The sequence below is a fragment of the Colletotrichum fructicola genome, assembly GCF_000319635.2.
Source record: "Colletotrichum fructicola Nara gc5 chromosome Unknown KSG_Nara_v1_contig02, whole genome shotgun sequence".
In the NCBI taxonomy this organism is placed as follows: Eukaryota; Fungi; Ascomycota; class Sordariomycetes; order Glomerellales; family Glomerellaceae; genus Colletotrichum; species Colletotrichum fructicola.
This window is the reverse complement of record NW_027094052.1, coordinates 1,529,708-1,545,665: the sequence shown is the minus strand read 5'-3', so window position 1 is coordinate 1,545,665 and position 15,958 is coordinate 1,529,708. Positions and strand designations below refer to the sequence as shown.

General features: G+C 51.9%; 5 protein-coding genes across 5 annotated transcripts; 3 read left to right on the top strand and 2 right to left on the bottom strand.

The window, feature by feature from the left end:
- Positions 1 to 2,002: 2,002 nt before the first annotated feature.
- CGGC5_v003184 (Satratoxin biosynthesis SC1 cluster protein 4) lies at positions 2,003 to 3,880 on the top strand (the record flags this gene model as incomplete). The annotated part of the gene is made up of 5 exons (XM_032020720.2): positions 2,003 to 2,167; positions 2,219 to 2,354; positions 2,407 to 2,585; positions 2,641 to 2,677; positions 2,727 to 3,880. The coding sequence occupies 5 exons, from the start codon at positions 2,003 to 2,005 to the stop codon at positions 3,878 to 3,880; spliced, it is 1,671 nt and encodes a 556-aa protein (XP_031882302.2).
- A 676-nt stretch (positions 3,881 to 4,556) lies between these two features.
- guaD-1 (Guanine deaminase) lies at positions 4,557 to 5,392 on the top strand (the record flags this gene model as incomplete). Its single annotated transcript, XM_032020719.2, has 2 exons — positions 4,557 to 4,932; positions 4,992 to 5,392. 2 exons carry the CDS (start codon positions 4,557 to 4,559, stop codon positions 5,390 to 5,392), a joined length of 777 nt encoding a protein of 258 aa, XP_031882128.2.
- Positions 5,393 to 8,719: 3,327 nt separating this feature from the next.
- On the top strand, positions 8,720 to 10,734 carry CGGC5_v003182 (uncharacterized protein; the record flags this gene model as incomplete). Its single annotated transcript, XM_032020717.1, has 3 exons — positions 8,720 to 8,827; positions 8,948 to 9,186; positions 9,240 to 10,734. 3 exons carry the CDS (start codon positions 8,720 to 8,722, stop codon positions 10,732 to 10,734), a joined length of 1,842 nt encoding a protein of 613 aa, XP_031882322.1.
- Positions 10,735 to 10,924: 190 nt separating this feature from the next.
- On the bottom strand, positions 10,925 to 13,041 carry CGGC5_v003181 (uncharacterized protein; the record flags this gene model as incomplete). The annotated part of the gene is made up of 4 exons (XM_032020716.1): positions 10,925 to 11,799; positions 11,855 to 12,037; positions 12,102 to 12,528; positions 12,580 to 13,041. The coding sequence occupies 4 exons, from the start codon at positions 13,039 to 13,041 to the stop codon at positions 10,925 to 10,927; spliced, it is 1,947 nt and encodes a 648-aa protein (XP_031882323.1).
- A 1,309-nt stretch (positions 13,042 to 14,350) lies between these two features.
- Positions 14,351 to 15,958, bottom strand: CGGC5_v003180 (uncharacterized protein; the record flags this gene model as incomplete). The annotated part of the gene is made up of 2 exons (XM_032020715.1): positions 14,351 to 14,593; positions 14,675 to 15,958. The coding sequence occupies 2 exons, from the start codon at positions 15,956 to 15,958 to the stop codon at positions 14,351 to 14,353; spliced, it is 1,527 nt and encodes a 508-aa protein (XP_031882320.1).

Genomic DNA, 15,958 nt, shown 5'->3' with positions numbered 1-15,958 from the left:
GACTCTTTCGGCGAATAAGCCTCTCTTTGCATTATTCATACTCTTGTGTGCCCTTTGTGACATACGACTTTTGACAGGACCGAAAAAGACTTGATTCACCGTTGCATCGTAAAACCTGAGATCCCGCGCACGAACTCAGCTCTCAGAGATCGCACAAGAATTCAGAGTTCATATGGAGAAATAAGGCGATGCGAGAATTGATGCTGTCGCATATTCACGCCGGAGGCAGCCACGTCCGTCGGAAATGCTCACGAAAAGGGAACTGTTCCTCCGAGGACTTTCATCGGCCCAGCATGTGCGGTGCTGAAGCCTCCGCAGCTTGCATGGAGCATCGTCTCGGAGTTGAAGAAATTCTGCCCCCACATCACTGAAAGCCACGAACTACGAGATCTGTGATCGTCGGGTTGAGTGGGCTTGGCTTCCAGAAGGGCTGGAGAACGGGATGAAGACCGGGTTCTTCCAGGAGTCATGAAGTTTGCTCAGGATGCCATTGCGTAAGTTGAGTTCATCGGGATGTTTGTGCCCAGGTGATGAGGAAGGAGAGCGTCTTGGCAAATTAGTGAAGCGGAGGCCATACGGAAGGCTTGAGCAGGAGGTGAGGCGGGCTTGTCATCGACCCCTTTGCCCGATCAGCAGGGCGAATAGCAAGTGGGTGCATGCGGACATTGACAGCGTGGTTTCGAGTAGGGAAGAGGAATATCAGTCCAATGCCGTTGGGATGCGTCAGTTTCGTCGCTCGTCAGAAACGGCTCCTGAGAGGATAGTTGGCTGTCGAGAACAGACAAGAGCTAGAAGAAGAATGCGGGAAGATGGCGGAGTCTAAATAGAGTTTCTGCTTGAGCCACAGACCAAACGACCCCGCTTACATACTGCCTGCAGGACTAACTCGTGTGCGTGGACGCTTGTGTGGTCGGTAGTTAGTGCGAGGTGTGCTTGGCAGCCCTTCTCGAAGCCGGTCTCGAAACACCAAGTGTGAAACATCACAGCGTTCACCCCGGAGCTGCATCCGGATGGAGACTAGGATCGCGAGCGGGGAAGCTGGGCCGGGACCAACATACTTGACGCTGTACCAACCATAACCACAGACAGTACGCACAATATGTCTAGCTATATACCAGGTTGTAAGTATTCATGAAGATGACGGGCACGCACGGTTCGCTTGGATAACTCGTCTCCTGATCGGCCCAGTGGGAGATGGGAGAGCTCAGGTTCCCGTGAAACATGACAACCGACACCATGGTTGCTGCATGCACGCTAGAATCGCACGTCCGAACTCTAAACTCCCCTATTGGCGATGTACCGGCATCCAAGCCGAGCGTTGGCTACCTATCTTGCGGTGGCGAGGCAACTATCATGCGGCGATGCTCAACGGTAGTCAGTCGTATGGTAACTTGGTGTAGAGGCCCGAATCACATACACACCATCTCGACAATGTGCGCACAGAGACACACTAGCGCACACGCATCCTTCGTGCTCACATCACCCACACACATCTACCGCTTCTCGAGTTTCCATCCCATCTCATCCCATAACTTCCAAACCCCCAAAACCTGGATGAATACGTTTGCTGAAGGTGTAGAGGAGAGCAGAGTGAGAGAGAGAGGAGCTTTGTCCTTCCCTGTCGGTGTCCCCTTCCGTTAGTGCCCACCAGTATGCAGCCCATCTGGCATCTGAAGCAAGACCAGTTATCCTTGACGTGTCAAGGCTCGAAGGCGAACGGGTGTCCGGGGGAAGGGTTGATAACGACTTACCCTCCCCACTCATGATGCATTCTTAGGTCTCCGCTCGTCAACATCCTTAATTCAATCTACGGCGTTAGGTTTCGATCCTTTCCAACTTCCGGGGAAATAAGTTACATGCCGCCCGGAGCGGCGACTTGGCGACATTAGCTCCCCTGCCCGCACGAACTTCGAGCACGCAGCCAAGGGGGCCCACTCTCTTTGGACTCTTTGGTTACATGGAGTGGTGAGCGAGTGGCGATAGCAGATCAATACCGGTCGATATGCGGCTCTCCACATCGTCGACGGCCTTTAATGGCCTGGGATGGATATTGTTTGCGCTTTCGATGTTGGGTATCGTCGGGGCGAACGGACAAGGCTTTCATATTGTTGAGCACCAGCTGGTGTCGCGACAGCTACCAGATCTGAGTAATATCTCAACATGCGGCGTGAGTATTTCTCGAACGAATATGCGATACCACTACTAACATTCCGTCGAGTTGAACTGTCTGGTTCAGTCCATCACCGGCTCGGGCTGTGACCTGACGAATACGACTTGTTCATGTGCTAGTTCGCAGCTTGGCCAGCTCGCCGCGAGCTGCTTGATCGCGAATTGCACTATGCAGGACTCATTAGGTATGATGATGATGCTCGGTGTCGAGGGGTCTTACAAGCTAACAGGGTCCAGATCTGGCAAAGCTTCAAGCCAGGCAATGTAACTTGCCGCACGAATCCCAGACCACGAAGATGCTGGCCATTCTGGTCACAGTCTACGTTACCGCACTCATTGCCATCGGCCTACGACTTATCGCAAAGAGTTTTGCAAAGATATGGAGCACAGATGATGCTTTGATTGTCGCTGCCATTGTAAGTCGAAACAGGGCTAACGAGCTTGAGAATCACGAGCTGACGAAAATATCAGGTAATTGCAATTGCGCCGTTCTCTCTTGTGATCATAAGTAAGTTCCCCGGTTGGAATTTATATACTTAGGCGCTGACAGTGTCCAGTGGCTACGATGGGATTCGGGACACATCTTTACGACCTGCAGTCCGGACAACTGACGAAAATATTGCAATTGTTATATGCCGCCGAGATCGTTTACGTCTTCGTGCTTCTGTTCGCGAAACTATCTCTGGTCACGTTCTACCTCCGCATATTTACGGTACCCAGGTTTCGGATGGCGGCCTACTCTTTGATTGCATTCCTTGTGCTCGGCCAGGTCATTATCGGATTTCTGACCATCTTCTCGTGCCATCCGATTGAACTCTTTTGGAACAAAGACATTCACACTGGTGGCTGTCTCGACATTAACCAACTGGCGTATGCCAACTCAGCTCTCGCCATTCTTCAGGACCTCATCATACTCGCCCTGCCGATAGCAATGCTGCCGGGCTTGCAAATGAACAAGAACAAGAAAATCTCCGTCGCTGTGATCTTCCTTCTCGGCTCTGTCGGCTTCATATCGACCATCATCCGTCTCCAAGTTCTCGCGGTATTCGGTAACTCGATCGACCCGACGTGGGACTACGTTCCGGTGGTTTGGTGGACAACTATCGAGCTTGGTGTCGTCATCGTCTGCGCGTGCCTGCCCATGATCCGCAACCTCGTGGAGAAGTGGTTTCCTAACTTCAAGCTCTTCAAGTGGTCCTCGCCAAAGCCGTCGAAAGACAGCGTGGGATCCTCTTCGGTCGGGACCGACGACAAATCATACAAGATGGGGCGATATCAAAAGTTTGGCAGGAGCACCAGCCCGCCGCAGTTCAGCGACAACTACGTGCGTGATCACATCGGGGGCCCCCCATCAAAGACCGACGAAATTTCTCCGACAAAATATCGAGATATGTACGCTTACGGCGGATATAAGCCTAAGGTTTTGGAGGACCCCATGTCACCACCTCAACCATACGATCTATCATGGAGGTCGACGAACCCCTACGGAATATCTGGCGAAAATCCGTACGCAGTTGGAAAGACGAATTACAGACTCAATATTGAAATGTTGGAAAGAAAAGACAGGAATTTTGATGAGGAGCTTCCTGACATTCCTGAGCATCCTGAACAAACTGAGGTGGAGTACTACGGTCAAGCAATTACGACGGGGGAGCACCCACAACCATCGCGATGTTCTCATTGCGGGAGATCACGCTGCGGCGACATATGATCCTTGTAAAACAGTCTCATTGTAATATCATAGTTACCAAATGTGTTTGAGTTTATCTGCATAGCTTACAAGTCCATTTCAGACTATGTGCTGCTCGTTAGAGGCAATGCCGCCCCGTCGGAGGTTTGTCAAGGAACCGGCGCCGGGCCCCGCCTTCGCGCCGAGAGCAGTCCGGGGCGCTCCGGGGTCAACCCGGTTCTTGATCGGCTCTTGAATCCTAATGCAGCTTTGCACTCGGCCATCGCACCGACAACTTCTCCTATCTGATCTTCGGAGAGAAGGATAGATAGCCTCGTTTACCGTCCCACTCTCATGACGCTTATCTCAAAGATTGCAAGGTTCTTATCACATGCGGGGATCCAAATGCAACGTAGACACCGACATTCCATGACGCTTCAGCTGCAGCCATGAACGCCTCATTCAATCTCCACCAATTCTCACCAGAATTCTTGTCCAACACTCCTAGGAGATACAAATACCGCCGAATGCTGCGTCCTCCGTGAACCACCATCACCACCAGCTTTGACAGCGGAAAGATGCACCAGCATTGACCCGAGTTTCGCCACTCCCGCCCGTGGTACAACCGCTATCCCCAAACAGGTCACCTCCGAAGCCGCATTTGGCTGTTTCCTGAGCTTCGCGTCGCAGCTTCCCGCCTCACAGGACCACGTGAAACATGCGCCTTCTCTCCACAAGGCTCAGGCTGTTGCTGCTGCTGCTGTCGTCGGTAGGGCGATGCTGCGAACAGCAGCTCTGCGAACAGCAGCAGAAGCACACCTGCAGCACCTGCGGCAACTCGAAGCCGCAGGTCCCTATGCCCGCCGCCCTCCCGCAGTGTCTTCCCCAGGAGTGGACAACGTGGACGACGGACGATGGGGTTGATGCCTCGACCCGCGCGTACTGGATGCGGCAGGCAAACCTCGCATTGCCGAACCTCTGCCCGTTCGCGGCCTTTGGGGCTGTTGTTGTGAACCACACGGCCGGTGGCCTGGGGGAGCTGGTCTGTACTGGCGCGAACAACAACCAGGGCTCAGGCAACCCGACGCTTCATGGTATGCAGAGCAACATGTTATTGCAACTGCCGTGAGAGAACAATGCTGACTAGTAGCAGGCGAGATGGTAGCGATCAACAACTGTTCGGCCATCTTCACGGATCCTCAGGGACGTTACAACATGACGCCCGCAGATGCTCTTCTCGCGTTCGGTGATCTGACGCTCTACACCAACGCCGAGAGCTGCCCCATGTGTGCGTCGGCAATCCGCTGGGCTGGGTTCAAGGAGTACGTGTATGGTACCAACATCGATGCCCTCGTCGACATGGGCTGGGGTCAGATCACTGTCTCTTCAAAAGAGATCTTCAACCAGTCTTCCAGCCTCTCCAGTGAGACCGGCTTCCTTGGTGATGTCTTGACGAATGAGACGGACGGGTTCTTCAGCTGGCAGTTCCGTCCAAACGCGACTTGCCCGCAGGGCTGCTCTCGGGCGGCGAGCGGCCGTTGTGCGCCTGCATGAGGATGCCGAGCCGGTGCCGCGTGTTCAACCCCGCCTTGTGAGGCAGGAATAAGGTAGACAAGACAACAGTTTACTTGGCATCGGAGATGATTCTGTTTTCGACATCGTGAAATTCCCCCAGACTCTGATTTAAGCTCTCGGCAACACCAGCTGATGCGTTTGTAAAGCATCTTCACCGCAGAGCTATGCCGCATCTGCGACAAAGTCAAAAGCAAGGCCAAAAAGAGAATGACTGAATGATCCCAACCTGATTTGAACAGATAACCTGAGCGCTGTCAGCAACCTATCACCATGATGAGGGTGTCATGAGGGGATCGAAACCCCGGGGTGTAACTTACCTTTCGATCTGGAGTCGAACGCGCTACCGTTGCGCCATAGGACCGTTGAAGGGCGAGAGGGTATCGTGGATTGTGAGCGGGCAATGCTCGTGGGTCATTCTCGTGATCAGGGCGAGCCCCGCATGCAAGAGGGTCTGCAGGCTCGTCTAGACTTAGCGTGTTGATGTGACGGATCTCAAAGTCGAAGTTTCTTTTGCATTCTTCAGTTTATCAGCGGGTCTCTGCAACAACTAGACATCCCATACGGCAAGGACTAAGGGATGAACAAGACTGGCCCAGGAGAGCCTGTGGAACATTTTGCTCTGTTTCATATATCCTATAACACTGAGCTGAGACGAGAATGAATTGAGTGAGCATAGCGGTTGATTCAGCATGAAATCTTCTAGGTGGTTTGATCGCAGAAAATAGAATCTAAGATAATGAATTACAGATTCTCAGGTACCGTGAGAGATCATTGCTACCTATGCAAGTGCTTTTCCGTTCTTCTAGATATTCATCAAGGTATAGACAAACAAAGACTCCTTTCTCAAACTCAGCGAGACATATAAATGTCGCTTCTCACTAATAGGCAGAAGAATAATAATAGCATGCTAATTCACTAATCAGGCAACAGAACGTAAACGCATCCTATCAATTACGTTCTATTGTTACTACTATCTATATCATAAAGATTTCTTGAGAAAAAAAACTGCTTGCTTGCTTGACGTTCAAAATTGTTAGGAGGGCTCAATCGGGGATCGAACCCGAGACCTCGCCCATTCACGCTGTGCGCAAGGGTTGTGAAGAACACAAGCACCCGAAGGGCGAATCATACCACTAGACCATTGAGCCGACGTCGGCTTACAATCCCTGAGGGACCGAATGCGCGGTGAATGGCTGTGGCGCAAAGATTGGGCACTATGTTAGACGGGCTGCCGACAAGCTTATGCGTCTGCTATCAGGTCGCGCTGGTAGACTCAATCGCGCTCTTTCAACATTGCCGAAGACTGGATCGCAAGAGCTGCAAAACGCTGTTAAAGAAAGTCTATTTACTCGGAACAGAGTTCTGTTAGAGCCTGCCGAGATTGGTCCTTGGGGTAGGATGCAAAGTCAACTCTGGTGGTAGTGCGGAGATAGCTTCGGACACTCGCCACCAACAGGAAACCTGTTCGTATGAATCCCAATCAGACAACGAGAAACCTTAACTCACCGCTGGAAAATCTTGCGTGGCCTTGGCCAAACGACGGTTCTGTCAGTGCCTAACCGAATTACTGATTTCTTCCCCCTTGCCGCGTATCTCTAACCGAGCCAGAGTTGATGCCTTTCTGGACTGGACCTGGCAGTGGGACGCGTGCCGGGCTTGTGCACGCGGTCACTTTCCCCATCGTTTCCACATCGCCAAAATAACCTATGGACCAAGCTCTAGACTCACCAGCCTGCTGGTACCGTTGACACAGTGACACCGAGGGAATTGGGATAGTCCGGAGTCCGGATACGTAGTCGATTCGACGAGCCGATCAACGAGATTGGGTTGCGCGGAATGCGATTCCTGGTGTTCATTGCCGTATTCGAACAGAGTTTAGTTGCGAGCTCAGGAAAACTCGACCGAAGCGTCCGAATTGGCCGATGGATTCGGCGACAATGGAGCGAGGGGATCAACGCCCACGTGCTCACTTTTCCTCACCCTCAGCTGCCAGAATTGATTGACTTCATCTCACTGAAAACGTAATCATCTCGCACCCATTCGCTAGGGGCGGTCCTGGAACTATCCGACCCCCGTGGGAAAGCTGGAACCACATCAGGGACCCCTGTTTTGGCAACGGTCGAAGCGCTTAGACGACATTTTAGCGGTGGCAAATTGGGCAGACTGGGCCTAGCGCAATCAACTCAACCAACTTTCATGTCGACACGGTGGATTTCCTTCGAGAAAACTCGCGGAAAACAGATCAGATCCGGCTGTGCGCCGACCATGGAAACGGATCAACGTCCTCCCACTTGCCTTCGAAGCTAGGGGTTCCCGAGAGCGAGGAAACCCTTATCCCTGCCTCGCGACATGGGACGTTCAGACTTGGACAAGGAAGACAAAACTCGGTCCGTGATAGGAAACCTGCGTTGCCAGATGGACAGTTCATATCAAGCCGTAAACAACTCTCTTACTGCCAGAGCTGTATAGCCCTATGAACATTTATCATCTGGGGTTCTGTCAACATACCTGAGACAGAATTTATTAACAGCTCCAGCGGACATCGCTGCTGATCGCGGCATTTGCGAGGGCACTATGCAGATCTTGTCAGGGTTGCCCAAGCCTCTGGCTCGGCGAGAGCGATTCGTTGCAGCCGCCAGCAAGCGGCAGAACTCGCCTTACAACGCCTCGCCAGGCACTCGTGGCTTGTATAAAAATGCTTGTAATACGACCCTAATCTTACCCTGACGCCCGGACGCCAAGAACATGGAACTGCATGCAGTTGTGGTGCCTGAACAAGGTTCATGACTAGTGTACGGTCCAACGACAGGAACCACTGCACAACAGCTTTTCTTCGTCTGAATAACATGAATAAGTCCAATATAGAGTAAATTGAAATGTTTCTATAGAAGTTCATCTGATATAGTTCATTTGACTTTTTCGAAATGTCTGCCCAAGCCGTTCTTCCTATTTGGTCGTCAACGACGATAGCCCCCAACGGAGTGTGTTCCGAGCGCACTCGCAACGGCCCCAGGCGCAACTGAAGCGGGGATAGAGTTACAGATGTGGAAAGTCGTGAGCCCCTTCTAATAACATGGGAGTTTCTCGGTGGGTTTCGTCTCCCCCTTCCGGCTAGGTAACCTGGCGCGACATGCAAGGAGTCGACATCTTGATATTGCACCCCGTCTGGGGTGGTGGGCAGACAAGAGCAATCAAAAGGGGGCGCCCTGCCGTCAAAAGACAGACCCCAATGTATTATGTGTTTGGCCGGATGCCCGTCATGCCTCACAACAGTTGCATCTTGCCTCGTACTCGCGTTTTCTCGTGATGTTGTTGCCCTCAACGCCCTGGGCGGCGCTCCTGCTGGCCAGCGTCTTTTCTCCCGCCGTGAAGGCGGATGACTGCTCAGTCGACCCGTTAGTATTACCCATAAAAGTAAGGAAAAAACATCTCACGAGTCATTCGCTCACTTTTTACGGCTCGTCTGTTTCTCTTCTTTTGGTGTTTTGGTGGGTTTGTTGTGTGATCGTGGAGTACTGACTTGGCCCCCCGCAGAACGTTACCTTTCCGAATGGCATCGGTGCCAACCGCGGCGTCAAGCTCACGCTTGGTGGCCAGGTGCAAGGCATGCGCATGTCAACTATTCTTAACAATACGCGAGTGAGGAATATTCTCGATTGCCCGAACGAGGACACCTTGGCGTTCGTCGGCTGCCAAGGCGCATCTGGCAGCGTCTATGATACATCAAAAGACACCTTCACTCAAGTCTACAACATCAAGGACTGGAATGTCTCGTAGGTGGCTCATTCCTACGCAGTGCATCATTATTTGCTGACCTTTTTCATAGAGTAGTTGATGCACAACCCGCTGACGGCGTCACAACGGTTCTCCATGGATACGACACCGCCAACTTTACGGATGGCCCGGCAGTGGTCTACGGCTACCCTTTCGAGATCTGGGCGGACTACGACTCCATGAACAAGAGTGCTTTGGCTCTTGGTCCCGAATCTTCCACGATTGACCTGCTTGTCGACCACAAAATCGCACCGACTTCGGCATGGAGTTTGGATTACGGATCGACCTCTGAGCTCTACCCCCGTGATGGCCAGCTCATTTTCGGCGGCGTCAATGAAGCGCGTTTCAACGAGACGAAGAAGACCGAGTTCACCATGTGGGGAGCGGGTGCGCCTGTGCCATGTCCTCTGCAGGTTCTCATTTCCGATATCGTCCTGACGAACGAAGACGGCGATCACTCGCTCTTCAGCGACGTCGGCACACGAGTTTCCGCCTGTATCGACACGGTCCAGAACGACTTCACTTTCACCCCGAATATGTTCTCACGATTCCAAAACTTCACCAACCATACCACAACATTCAACGGCACCACATATAGCCAGTCGACATACCCCTCCAGCCTCGAGTCCATGATCGGAACCCTCACAATCAAACTCACAAATGGTTATACCACAGTCATTCCTCACTACGAGTTGGTCTCCCACGAGCGTGGAACCGACTCTCGTGGTAGATATGCCGTTACGAACAACACCCACATTCAGGCCACCGTCGGTTCAGGCCTGAGCGATTTGGGCAACAATGTCCCTATTCTCGGAGGTGTTTTCCTCTCCCAGAACTACCTGCATGTCGACTACGCCGCGGGCAAGTTCTGGCTGAGCCCTCAAGTCGCAAATGGCACATTGGCAGACAACATCACATCAACTTGCAACGGCACGAGTAGCGGTACCAGTGGAGGAACTGCAATGGGTGTCAAAGTCGGTGTCCCAGTAGCCATTGGCGCTGCCTTGATATTCTTCGTCGCGCTCTGGTTCTGGTTGAAGAATCGCAAGCGGAACCCCAATGCCGGGGTTGCCGGAACGAGGGCCATTCCTCGATCAGAAAAGCGGGACGCCCCAGACTCTAAGTCATCGACAACCCGGTTTGCTGGATACCAAAACTACCACGCCGTAAATCCAGATAATCACATGGAGCTCGAGGGCGACATGGGCGCAAGGCGAGCAGAGCTAGAAGAGCCCGCTCCTGCATATTCAAGAGCGTCGGAGTGGCCCCGCATGAACTCAATTCAAGGAGAGAATATGACATATTACTCCCAATCACCAGAGGAAGGCGAGAGTTACGAGCTGGCGGATACTTCGCCGATGCCACCACAACCGCCGGTGTTGGCAAATCGGCCGCCCGCGAAGAGGCAAGACACTGCCGTGTCGGCCATGAGCGACCGTGACACTTTTACACAGAGTCCGACTGCGCTACGAAAGCAGATATCTAATATCGACGACATGGTGTCGCCAACTAGTACACGGGCAAACAGCACGAGACGTCCTTTTTAGCGTATTGGATAGACGATTAATGATAATTCACTTCTTGAGGCAACAAATTTGGGTCCGATGACACTCGCGCTGTGAATGGTACATAAAATGATGTGGCTATTGCCTGATCAAGTCGGTACTAATTGTAAGGACTATGATGATCCTCCAAAAATGGATGTCCAAAATGCGCTGTTCTCATGAACATGCTAATCTAATAATACATATCGAACATGCCGCGCTGCTGCAAAGCCGACATGACTGCAACCCAGATAATAATGCCCAGTACAAACCCCCATAGTGACAACATAGCCATGCTCTTCGACGAACGTCCAATGACCATTGCGAAAAATATAGAGGCCGAAAGGATCATGATCCACAAGAACACACCGCCTTTGTAGGTTATAAGAAGAGAGCCAATTGCAGTCAATAAGCACCAAGTCGTTGTCCACCATCTCCAGTTCTTGATCCAGCCCCAGAGGCCTCCCCACACGCCATACATGACCGGTGATCCTGCCTTTTCGAGTTCGATAGTTCCGCCTCTGAGACGCTTCTTGATCTCTTCAGAGAGCTGATCGTGGGTGAGGTCGTCGGGATTGCTTTCCTGCAATTCTTTCCTGATAGCTGCGGCAAGCTCCAGAACCCCCTTGAAGCCCTTTGGCTTGTCGAATCGACTACGCATTCTCATGGTCATATGAGATTTGACCCACATCGCTGACATTCCAAGGGTCCATAGAATCAACAGCAGTAGCATGATGAAGAGTTGGATATACGAGAATCCCCACTGATACGTTTCCCGAGCCGAGGCGTTGATTTTGTCTATTTCCGTCACAGGCTGGCACGTGCCGTTTGATTTGATGTAGTTGAGGTCGTACGTCTCGTTCCCCATGTTGTAGGTGTATGTGACCTTGCTTCTATCGCTAAATGGCTGTGTGTTTGTTCTTGGGTCTGTCCAATTATTGCCAAAGATTGTTCTGTACCTCTCCGGAAGGTAGAATGCTGAAATATTCAATGTCGGGGATGACAGAGTCTGATTCATGAAGGTCGAATTGTTGTTTTTAAGTCCAAAGAAACCGTGCTCCTTTGTATCTATACAGCCACGTCAGCATTGTTTCTATAACATAGATCGCTGCGTCGGTCTCACAGTTGGAAATGCTTCCATGCAAAGAGCATCGGCAGTTGAGTGGGTAACGCTCCTGCCACTGCTTATTGCGTTCTTCGTCGCTGTATTCCTGATCCTCCTCGCAGTTGGATGAGCCGTAATAACTCCAACTGTACCACGAATTGGGATAGTATCCGTCCAAAGTATTGCCTAGGAGTTGTTCCGCTTCAAGCTGTTAGTTATGCTGCTTGATAAGAACAAGTCCAAAGCTCAGAATTGGAATGCTTACTGTCGTAGTTGCTTCTCGCAAATGTGACTGGATAATCTTTGGTTAGATTGACCCGGTCACCATCGTGTATGATGTAGACAATCATGTCGAAATCCGAAAACTTGAGCATTTCTCCGTCGGCTCCCCTAATGAAAGCACCGCTGTTTGCCTGATATCCGGACATCGCGCTACCAAGCGTAGGGAATAAGAGGATGAAAATTGCAACAACGACCATGAATACCATAGCGAATCGTGAACGTAGCCCGTGAGAGCGACTGAAGTCTCGCATTAAGTACCAAGTAGACCAGAAAGTCGGTGACCCGTCTAGGAACACAGTCCAAAACGTCTCGTACGTAACCGGGCTGACTTCCATCGATGTTGTGACATAATCGGAGAAGATGCTCCAAGAGATCCAGGCTAGAAGAGCCTGTCCTCCTCGGCCAAAAACCTGTGAGCTGTCAGATGCTTGCAGGCTAAGCTGGGGAGGCAACAGTTTTACCACGTCCCACGCGACATCAACAAATTTGGCATTTGCGAAAGTCATAGTTCCCCATGCCATTGTGATCTGGAAGAAGCCAGAAGCAGCCCACCAATCATACTCGTTCATGAAAATATTGAAGCTTCCATCGGGCTGACATGCGGTGTTGTCTGAGTCCGTAATGGTCTGGGGCTGCTGGATGACGACACTCATTAGAACCCCCAGGCCAGCAATCCAACCAAGGAGGAACAACCAGCTGATCGCGATAACCCAATTGAAGTCTATTAAGTCCTGCACTGCGGCGATGACAGCCTCCTTCCAAGCTCGTTTGTTCCATAGCTTCGACCCCAGGTCGGCGCATCGGCGTTTGGATCGCGCGGTCTTCTTGCCAAGTGAGGAGCTGTCGTCGATGAGAAGCGGGGCAAAGGATTTCGTGGAGAGAACAGCACTGAAGCCGGTGGACGTTTTTGAATCAGAATCCATCTTCGACAACCCTAGTGGGATTGAGTGGTCTCAATTCTGTTCGACACCTATGTGACGGTGCTGTCATGACATGGCTTAATTGAGCGGACTTGAATCGCCCGAGAACGGAACACTGAGTACGGAGTAAGCTGCAGAAGAGAGGGGTCATTTTCAAATCAATTGAAGCAGTGGCACAGCAAATGCGGCTGTCCGCCTCTTATCACTGTCAGCGTGGAGAGTCAGGATTTTCATCGCGTTGAGTGCTGCCTAACGCAACTGACAGGGGTTCATTTACGCGCCAACTCCAACCAAGCATCATCATGAGCATCGACAGGGGCAGCTATGCTTGCCGTCATTACACAGTCGGATGCCGTTCGGAGGAACGGCGCTACTGCAAATAAGACGGCAGAGTAAGATGATAGGCATCGTTTAGCGATCATTTCAGGAATTCAAGCAGCTGTTCGGTGCTGCGCCGCGGGGCCATCTGGAATAACTGATAGCGAGGAGACTGATCGGCAACTCCACTGCCTTTCTCTTCGTCTTGCAGGTCCTAATTCCGGTCAGGCTGTCTGGTGGCGCAGGGTGACCAGCAAAACGACATTTCAGTGAGCGGCCGCCGCTGATAACTAGAGAAATTGAATACCTGCGTGTGTCTGAGTCCTTGGGCTTTTCGTAGGATCGGCCTCCCTGGCTTGGTATGGGGGATTTGGATCCTTGCACACAGCCAATTATCCTTACGGCGCTGGATAGATTCCAGCCATTTGACGTTCTCAACCCGGACTCCCGGAACTGTCTAGTGAGCAGAGGATATATGTAGATGAAGATGAAAATTGCGAAACTCGCGCGAAAGCCCTTAGGTAGGAGATGACGGTATCTCATGGACTTTTGATGGAAGGTGGATCGCCATTTGGATAAGGTACCTTCCACGAGTTAAGGCCAAGACCACATCTTAGAGGAATGAAACACAGAGCCGACAACAGAGTTTCTTACCTCCAATCACCATTTTCTTTTCTCAAAGTCCGGTAAACATTGCGGTCCAAGTAATCAGATGCAGTCCAAAGCCCCAGTGGTAGTTTAATTTTTGGAAACTTTCTTCCTCGACGACTACGAACTCGTTTGTAGATCAACCCATATCACGTTACAACTCTCACGGGACGGACACCAGCAGATTTTGTAAGATTCATCATAATTCGTGACTTAAATCGTAGCGAACGGTAGAAAACGAGCCCCAAGACAAAACATGTACCACGTACAAACGCCCCGCCCAAAATGGCAAACTTTACACCCTTCCCAAGCGCAGCCCACAAATTATCGCCTTCTGCTGTCTTCGTTAAGCATCAACTGGAACAACTGGAATGTCAGCCCCGGGTCGCTTCTTACGTCGCTCCTCTTCACGTCGCCTCTGCTCCTCTCGACGTCGCTGCTCTTCCCGACGCTTTGCCTCCTCTCGACGTCGTTGCTCCTCACGAGCCTTCTGCTCCCGGCGCCTCGCATCTTCTCGCCTCTTCGCATCTTCACGACGCTTCGCTTCCTCTCTGCGCCTTGCCTCTTCTCTTCGACGCTCCTCATCAGACTACACGACAACACCGTCAGCATGCTCGAGCCACGTCTCGTGCACAACACCTCAACGCCCTCGGCGCTACATCATACCAACCTTGCTCTCTTGTTGGACAGCGCGCTTGTAGTTGTAACCATAACCATTCTGCCTGTCGCGCTCGCGCTGTCTTTCTTCCTCCCGGATCAACTGATCAGTCTTCTTCTTGTCGTACTGCCCATCGCGAACTCTCTCTTCCTCCCTCAGACGTGCGTACTCCTGATCCTTGAGCTTTCCCTCAGTGCGCTGTCTGTCATACTCAGCCTTGCGGATGCGCTCATCATCCTTCGCACGTTGCTTTGCCGAGTCAGAGTTTTGCTTGTCGTACTGGGCCTTGCGAATGCGCTCCTCCTCACGTTGGCGGGCATACTCCTGGTCCTTCAACTTGCCCTCAGTTCTCTGTCGGTCATACTGAGCTTTCCGAATGCGTTCATCTTCACGATCGCGGTTCTTCTGCTGATCTTTGATATACTGGTCAGACTTTGACCGGCCAGAAGAAGACGACCTGCCATTGAGTCTCCGGTTGTAGTAGTAGTCTGGGTCCTTGTAACCAATCACGTAGGGATCATAGGGCTTGCCGTTAGATTGGGGAGGTGGCGTCTTGGGTTTGTAGGTAGTAGTCGTGTGCGAATCAGGGGTGTCAACGAAGCGCCCATTCTGCTTCTCCTTCTTCTTAATCTCGGCCAACTCCTTGTTCTCCTTATCCTTCTGCCGCTGTAGCGCGGCCTTCTCTGCAGCGTTCTTCTTCTTCACATCGTTCAACTCCTTGATTTCCTTGTTCTTGTCGAGTCTGGCGGCCTCCTTCGCTGACGCGGTTTTGGCGCCCTTTTGACGCGCACGGGCGTCCGCAATCTCCTTCCGTTCTTTATCTTCACTGAAATTCGTCTTTTGCTTTTGCGCCTTTTGGTCCTTTCTAATGTCGTTCAGCTCAGCCTTCTCCTTCTGCTTCTGCTTGCCGAGGCTAGTCTGAGAAGGGGGAACTTTGCTGTTGTTGTTCGGCTTAGGTTTGCTGTTGCCCTTGTTGTTGGCGCGCGCGGAGAGAACGTTGCCCTCTTCTTCACCGAGGTTCTCAGCACTAAGATCGCGTGCTTCTACCTCATAATACTCCCACTCACCATCATCGGTGGTAGCGGGAGGAGCAGCAGCTGGGGGAGCCGGCTGGTTGGGGTTAACTTGACGGGCTTGGAGGCTAGGGGTCTCCTCGTCGGTCTCCTCGGCCCGAGACTGGAGCGAAGAGATGGCAGAGCTGAGAGCATCGTCCTGGCTGTCGAGGCGCTTGACGAGGGGTGCCGCCAAGCCGCCAGAGACGAGAAGGGCAAGGAGAAGAGACTTGACAGAGGGCAT